Source organism: Sorex araneus, chromosome 5 (genome assembly GCF_027595985.1).
Source record: "Sorex araneus isolate mSorAra2 chromosome 5, mSorAra2.pri, whole genome shotgun sequence".
Taxonomy (NCBI): Eukaryota; Metazoa; Chordata; class Mammalia; order Eulipotyphla; family Soricidae; genus Sorex; species Sorex araneus.
In genome coordinates this window covers 206540782-206548594 of record NC_073306.1, presented here as the reverse complement: position 1 = coordinate 206548594, position 7813 = coordinate 206540782, and the positions used below count along the sequence as shown (strand labels likewise).

Below are 7813 nucleotides of genomic sequence, written 5' to 3'. Positions count from 1 at the left end.
AGCGGGAGCGGGGGGGGGGGGGGTGGGGGGGGTGGGGGGGAGGTGAAGACTATGAACTGCTTTTCCATAAAAGGGCTGGGTTTTCATTATTCTGCTCTTTAAAAAGTAATACCCTATCCACTCGGCTCCCCCTCCCCTTTCCCATTTTATTTAACACAATTAATTGAGGCGTCCACGGGCCCCGCGGCGGCACCGCACCACTCGCCGGGCCCCGCCCTGACCACGCCCACCGGCGGACGGAGGGAGGGGCGAGGGGCGGGGACCAAGCGCCTCCGCCCCAGGGCGGGCCCTCCTCAGCCAATCAGAGGGCGCGGCGGCCCCCGCCTGGGCGCGGCCCTGCGGCCACGCGAAGGCCGAGCCTGCGCGCTATTGGAGACGGTGGGGACGCCCCCTCGGCCTGCGCCCGCCTCCTCTGCCCCGCCCCGCCCCGCCCCGCCCCGCTGCCTCCGGGTGACGTCCCTCAAAGTTCTCATTTTGGACCCCCCCTCCCTCCCCCTCCCGCCTGTCCCCCAACTAAAGAGGGGAAGGGAGTGATGCAAATGTTTTATTACCTTTGAGAGCTTCATCTGAACTGTCAGGCCCGGAGGGAGCGCGCAGAGGACGGGCAGCGCCGCGGAGAGGGTCAGCTCGGCCGAGGACCGGACTTGGGCAGCGCGCAGGCAGCCTGCGAGGGCAGCGGCCAAAGATGCGAGAGCCGAGAGGCGCGGGCGGACAGTGAGCGCAGGAGCGGGCGCTGGGGGTGGGGCGGGGGTCGCCGGACCCCTCTGCACAAGTGCACGCCAGGAGCGCAGCCGGGATCCGAGCCGCCGTCACAGTTTTTACTTCTTCTTCTGCTTTTTTTTTTCCTTCCCCCCTTCTCGAGTCTGTCCAGTTTTATTTCGCCCTTCCCCGCGGTCCTCCCCCCGAACTGCAACTCTTAGTGCCGGGGGCGGCAGCAGGTCCGCGGGCCGAGCCCGGGCGCCCGGGGCTCGGAGGCGCTGCAACCCGGCGCGGCGCCGGGGCGCGGTCCCCGGGCGGACTGGATGCGACGCGTCCCTCCCGGCGCGGCGCGAGCAGGCGGCGGCGTCCGGCGGACCCCCAGAGGCCAGCGCGCCGGCCCCCCAACTTCTAGAAAAGTGGCGATCCGGCGACTCTGAACTTTGTTGCAAACTCTCGGCGGCCCCGCGGCGTTTTGTTTCGCTTCTTCGGGCGCGGAGAAGGAGGAGGAGGAGGAAGAGGAGGAGATCCGAAGCCGCGTGCGCCGAGCGTCTTCCGAGGGCGTCGGAGCCCGGGATCGGGACCCGCTCCGGACACCCGGGGCGCCAAGGGGGCGCGGGGCCCGGCCGGCTCCGGACGCCGGTGCCCGCCGCGGCGCGCTTGGCAGGTCGCCCCCGGGCGCGGCGCGCGGGTCCCCCGGCGGCGGGCTGCGGGCGGCGGCCGGGCCGTGGGATGTTAGCGGTGGGGGCCATGGAGGGCACCCGGCAGAGCGCGTTCCTGCTCAGCAGCCCGCCGCTGGCCGCCCTGCACAGCATGGCCGAGATGAAGACCCCGCTGTACCCCGCCGCCTACCCCCCGCTGCCCGCCGGGCCCCCCTCGTCCTCGTCGTCGTCGTCGTCGTCGTCGTCGCCCTCCCCGCCGCTGGGCACTCACAACCCGGGCGGCCTGAAGCCCCCGGCCGCGGGGGGGCTCTCGTCCCTGGGCAGCCCCCCGCAGCCGCTCTCGGCGGCCACCCCGCACGGCATCAACGACATCCTGAGCCGGCCCTCCATGCCCCTGGCCTCGGGGGCCGCCCTGCCCTCCGCCTCGCCCTCCGGCTCGTCCTCCTCGTCCTCCTCCTCGTCCTCCTCCGCCTCCTCCGCGTCGGCCGCGGCGGCGGCGGCGGCGGCGGCCGCGGCGGCCGCGTCCTCCCCGGCCGGGCTGCTGGCCGGCCTGCCCCGCTTCAGCAGCCTGAGCCCGCCGCCGCCGCCCCCGGGGCTCTACTTCAGCCCGAGCGCCGCGGCCGTGGCCGCCGTGGGTCGCTACCCCAAGCCGCTGGCCGAGCTGCCCGGCCGGACGCCCATCTTCTGGCCCGGAGTGATGCAGAGCCCGCCCTGGCGGGACGCGCGCCTGGCCTGCACCCCGCGTGAGTACCGTCGGGCGCCCCGCGCTCGGGGCTCTCGGGGGGACCCGTGTCCCGCGGGCCTGTCCCCCGGCCTCGCGGGCAGGGCGTGGGCCGAGGGTTCCCCAAGTGCTGGGCCACGCCTGGCCCTGCGAGGGTGCGCGCGTCTGCGCCGGGTACCGCGAGCCGCAGCCCGGGGGCCGCGTCGGAGGCTGCCCCGGAGCATCCCGAGTAGAACCCGAAGCCCGGCGGGGCTCAGAGAGGTGGGGACCAGAGAGACACCCCCCTCAGCCCCTCGAGCACCCCCGTTTTTCCGGACTCCTGCGGGTCCGGCTTCCCGGTCCGCTTTACCGACCTTCCTGGCTTCCTCCCTGCCAGGTGTTGGGGGCCCGCCGCGGCGGTCGCTCACAGCCCCGAACACAGCACAGGTGTTTCCTAAGTACCCCCACACCCCCACCAGGGTGTCCCCACCGCGCCTCTTAGCCAGAGCCACTCGGCCCGTTCGGCCCTAGGGCGCGCGGGGAAACCAGGCGAGGAGCGCACGGTCGGCTTAGGGGACCGGCGCCCCGGCCAGCCCCGCTTCTGGCCCTCCAGCTCCAGCTGCAGGAAGAACCGGAGGAGGAGCGGGGCTAGGGGGCAAGAGCCAGGGGGAGCTGCGCCCCCCGCCGCAGACCTTGCTGCAGACCCACTAGTGATCTAGGTCTGCGATGGGCTCTTTGGCTGGCGCGTGGAGGACCTCAGTCTCAGCGGTGGCGTTAGGACAGTCCCGGCAGTGTCCCCAAGCCTAGGGACTTTCCCGCGTGTCTGGGCCGCAGTAGCGGAATGAAGTTGCCACAGCCCAGCTGGTGACCGCCCCGGGGTGGCCACGGCAGGAGGGTGACCGGGTGTGGGCCACGACCGAATTCATTTTAAAGAGCTTGTTGGGGCGAGAACCAAGAATGCCGGCGCCTCTGCTTCTGCGGCATTTGACTTGGGGCGGGGGGCGATTGAATCCTAGTATGGAAAAAAAAAAAAAGACGCCCCATTGTGGCGCGCACTCTGGGGGTAAAACTACTAGTTTGTGCCCCGGCCAAGACTCCGGGTGAGCTTTTGAACCTTTCCCAGAAATTTGCAATTTGCGGGGCCGGGCGATCCGCGCCTGCGAACTTTGGTAAGGCGCTCCGGGCTGTTCGGCTGTTGGTGCCGGTGGCAGAAGGTTCTTTGACTGCGGTTCTGGGCACGCCGTGCTGTTCCGAGCAGGTGTGAGTGGAAAGGCCCAGGCGGGAGCGCCGTGGGGCCGAAAGCACGGCGGGCCCCGCTCGGAATAGGCTTTCCAGTCCCCCCCAAACCTAGGATGCACCCGCTGGTCTCTTTCCCGAGAGCCGCGTCTAACAGACTGTCGTCCCCCTTCTCCCGTGTTTATCTGTCCCGCAGATCAAGGATCCATTCTGCTGGACAAAGACGGCAAGAGGAAACACACGAGACCCACTTTCTCGGGCCAGCAGATCTTTGCCCTGGAGAAGACGTTCGAACAAACGAAGTATCTGGCGGGGCCCGAGAGAGCTCGCTTGGCCTATTCGCTGGGGATGACCGAGAGTCAGGTCAAGGTGAGTGGGGCTTGTGCAAGCCTCCAGGCACAGACCCTCTTCGCCACCTCCGTGGGAGGGCGCGCGTGAGCGCACACGCACACACATGCCTGCACACACACGACACAGACGCACACACACACACACACCCCAAGTCTACTGTCGCTTGGTGGTAGGGACCGTAGTCGTTGGGATTTGAGGAGCCTGGGAAGATGAGATCAGAAAAGAGGGTGGGGGTAGGGGTTACAAAAGCCCTGGGGTCTCGGGGCGACAAACTGTTGATGAACAAAAGGAATCAACCCCCCGCCTTTGAAATTAGGTTAATCTAGATAGCCGCGTGTGCTGGGGGAGCTGTCTATTATTGGAGAAGAAAAGCACTAGCAAAAAATCCGCCCCAGGCTAGATGAGGCCTCTTAGATAGCTTCTGTTGATTCTACTTGTAAAGATATTCCAGCTTTTGTTTGTCCTTTCATGCTCCCCCGGTTATATAATTTCTGGTGTAGATTAGTATTATAGCACCACCAAATTAACTTGCAGGTTAAAATTTTTTAAGAAGGCATAGATTCCTAGGGTCTGCTTTTTGCTTAGCTGAAAATAATCATTTAAAAATGGCAAGTGTCCAAATGAAATGGCAAATTATTATTGTACTGGGGAATTGACATCTGTTTAAGATAAGTTTATCAACATATGCGAGATAGTGAACTGTTTATGACAACAGTTTCTAATTAAAATGTCACTTGGCTTGTAATTGAGTTGTACTATGTATTTCCAGGGAATCAAAAATTTGAGACCATTCCCTGAAAAAGTAAAGGAGTTCTGTCAGCAACAGAAATTAAATCTAATAGCGTCCTATTAGATTTAATAGTATCCTTTTTTTCTTCTTCAATTTATAATTTTTGAATTTTGTGTGTTTTACTTGGTTATAATGTATTCTTTAAATTAAGTGTGATACTGGTTACAATGGATAAGCTTTAGAAAATGCATCTAGGAGTGATTTTTGTATGTGATTGTTAGTTAAAATCATTTTTGCAGTAGTTACTACAGAGCCTGTCACAGTTATCTGGTGGTCTTCATTTGTTGCTGTAAATATAACTATGTGCCTAGAAGTGAATTACGGCTGTAGGAAAAAAGAAAAACCACTTTTGTAGCAATTCTGATTCTTGAGATAAATGTGTAGTGTATGACAAAATAGGTGAGAAGCAAGAGAGATGGTAATCTTGGGGAAAATGTTCATTGTTGATACTTTAGGTTAAAATGTGTATCAAACCTGGCAAACATCATAAATAGTTTTAAAATATTTGTATATATTGCAAATGTCTTGGAGAGGAACAGTACAAAATATGTGAAATACTGGTCATGCAAATAGTGAGAAATAATGTAACGGCCAGAATTTCACTTAAAAAAAACTAATGAAAATTCTGGCCCTTGACTTTGGCTTTATGATAAACAGTGCAAGTGAGAGGTACTGAACATAGCAAGGATGATGAGAGAGAAATTTCTGTGATGATTTTGATTAAGCTGTAAATTTTTTTTCCGTGGATTTTTGGACATTTTGATTCGAGGTTTCTGTTTTAGCGGGTTCCCCCCCCCCCCCGCATCTTTTTAAATTTCTGAACTTGACACCACGCACTGCAAGTGTAAATGAGGAGTGTTTAACTCCCCTGCGTGCGTGCGTGCGTGTGTGTATGTGTGTGTGTGTTCAAATTTGGGACGAGTCAAACAAATACCCGAACCTAAAAAAAAAAAATCCAACGACAACAGAGGAGGAAATTCGGGAATGCTGTGCCTTCCCCTACAAATCACATTTCTGCAAATACACTTTAAGTGGTTTGAAATTCCTGCATCTAAGACAGCGGTTAGAGAGGGGGGGCGCGGAATCCCAGCTGTTCGGGGCCAGTTTAGGGGTTAAAGTTTTTTCTTTTTGCAAACTAGGAAGCAGGAACGCGGACTCTGTTTTAGGGAAACTTTTTTTTTGTCTCCAAGTTTTTTTCTGGGAAATCACTCACTGACAACCCGAATACTCGAGTGTCGCTATCACTATGGCAACGGCAGTTTGTTGGTGCCGGTTACTCGGAGGAACCTGGGGCGCCCGGAGACCAACTCCGAGGGCCCCGAAAGTGGGCGGTGTGGGGGGTCGGGGGGGTCCCAGCCAAACGAGCCCCGGAAAGGGGGCCTGCTGGGGGGGGCGCAGGGGATCTCCCGTCGCCCTGGGCTCCCTTCTGACGCCCCCCCTAACCCCGTTTTCCTTTCTCGCCTCTTTGCCCGCGCCCCCCAGGTCTGGTTCCAGAACCGCCGGACCAAGTGGAGGAAGAAGCACGCGGCCGAGATGGCCACGGCCAAGAAGAAGCAGGACTCGGAGACGGAGCGGCTCAAGGGGGCGTCGGAGAACGAGGAGGAGGACGACGACTACAACAAGCCGCTGGACCCCAACTCGGACGACGAGAAGATCACGCAGCTGCTCAAGAAGCACAAGCCGGGCGGCGGCGCGCTCCTGCTGCACGCGGCCGACGCCGACGGTTCGTCGTGAGCCGCGGCCGCCGCCCGCCACGGACTCGCTCTGTTTTGTAACCGAGAGACCCCCTGCGGGGCGCGGGGGGCGCGCGGGGGCGCGGGGGCGCGCGGGGCGGGCGCGGGCGCGGGCACGGGGCGCGCGCGTCCGGGGAGCATCTGCCGCGTCCGCACCCCCCGCGCGCCGCCGCCGGGGAGCCCCGCGGGGCCCCGAGGGTCGCCCAGTCCCCGCCAGCCCCCGCCGAGCCCCCGCCCGAGGGACCTGTTGACGCTCTTTGTAAATAAACCGTGAGTCACACTGACTACAAGTTACTTTATTGTGAATATTTCAGAAAACAAAAAAAACAGTCAAAGGCTTCCCTCCCGCCCCCCCGCCCTCCACCGCGCCCGAATTTGGTAGAAAAGGGGAAAAAAATACAAAAAAACAAAAAAACCAAAAAGAGGACCTGCTTCTTCCCGGGTGAGAGGTAGTCCCTCTCCGGGGAGCTTGGCTGGAGAAGCTTCCAGAAGGCGGCCCGCGCGCTCCCCGCGCTCCTGCCCCGCCGCGGCCCCGCGCGCGCTCGCGGACACCCCGCCCATCCGCTCCCCTCCGAAATTGCACAGTCATTTTCTTGCTATTTATTAGTGATTTCGAGAAAGTCTTGGGGGCGGGAGGGCTACAAGAGCTTGTATTTAATTTAACTCCTTTCTGAGAAAAAAAAAAATGTGTGTTAAAGTAGAAGGTGGGAATTGTTACAACTGCTCTGGTTCAGAAAGCTAAAACTCACTTAGTTGCTGTAATTGAATTTGAAGTGGTTTTTTTTTTTGTATCATAAGAATACTATAGACAATGTAAATGGTTTTTCTTTTTTTTATTTTTAAGCGAATAACGGTGATATATTAGTCTCTTTAACCTTTTTAATTTATATAAGGAATTCGGTTTGTAAAGAGAAGCAAACACCCTTTGCAAGACCAGTGACATGTAATGCACTTTCTGTTTCAAAGGATAAATCAAATTAAAAACAAAACAAAACACTTGGAGGACGTCTGTTGCCTTGAATGAAAAGGGTACAGATTGCAGCAGAGATTTCAGATAAAAGTCAACATTTAAGAAAATTACATATTTCGAGGGCGAAATAACCGTTTCTCATCCTTCCCACCCCAAGAGTTGGTTCAGACCGCTCACGCTCCTGTTTGGGGAAGATTTTTTTTTTTCCTTTTAGGTGTCAGGGTTTCTTGGAGAGATTTGCCTGGAGCGCTGCGTGTGAAGTCCTTGTTGTTTTATTTTTTCTCTTAGGGGCCCTTTCCTTCAGGAGAAAGTCCCGAGGGGTATGACGGGGAAGATTTCGGCTCCTTCTCTGGGATAGTTCCACCCAGTGCGGCCTCTTTCAGTACCAGGCCTGGGGCCAGCTCGCCAGAAACGCAGCCCTCCTGTGAGATGCTGACCTTCCAAACATCACGTCTCCCCCACAACACCCAGCTTATAATGCAGATTGCTGGGAAGACAGGAACCTCAATTTTGCTAAAAGTCCCAGGGAAGGAGCACGGATTACAGGAAGGCTGCTTCGTGTGGTGTGAAAGCCCTTAGGTTCAAAGAAGCAACGTTCTAGCCTCCACAGCTGCATTTGCAAAAAAAGATGTGAGAATTTCTGGGAGAGGACTTTCAATGGGCCCCGCTCTGTGA

General features: G+C 58.3%; 1 protein-coding gene across 1 annotated transcript; it reads left to right on the top strand.

Moving 5' to 3' along the window:
• Nucleotides 1-1428: 1428 nt before the first annotated feature.
• Nucleotides 1429-7170, top strand: NKX6-1 (NK6 homeobox 1). Its single transcript, XM_012934011.2, has 3 exons — nucleotides 1429-2101; nucleotides 3491-3663; nucleotides 5918-7170. Exons 1-3 carry the CDS (start codon nucleotides 1429-1431, stop codon nucleotides 6167-6169), a joined length of 1098 nt encoding a protein of 365 aa, XP_012789465.2. The 3' UTR covers nucleotides 6170-7170.
• Nucleotides 7171-7813: the final 643 nt, after the last annotated feature.

Excerpts from the sequence above, each read along its gene's own strand:
- NKX6-1 (XM_012934011.2), top strand. The coding sequence starts at position 1,429 with ATGTTAGCGGTGGGGGCCATGGAGGGCACCCGGCAGAGCGCGTTCCTG. Across the intron at positions 2,102-3,490 it reads GCGCCTGGCCTGCACCCCGC|ATCAAGGATCCATTCTGCTG; the intron begins GTGAGTACCGTC and ends TCTGTCCCGCAG. Across the intron at positions 3,664-5,917 it reads TGACCGAGAGTCAGGTCAAG|GTCTGGTTCCAGAACCGCCG; the intron begins GTGAGTGGGGCT and ends CGCGCCCCCCAG.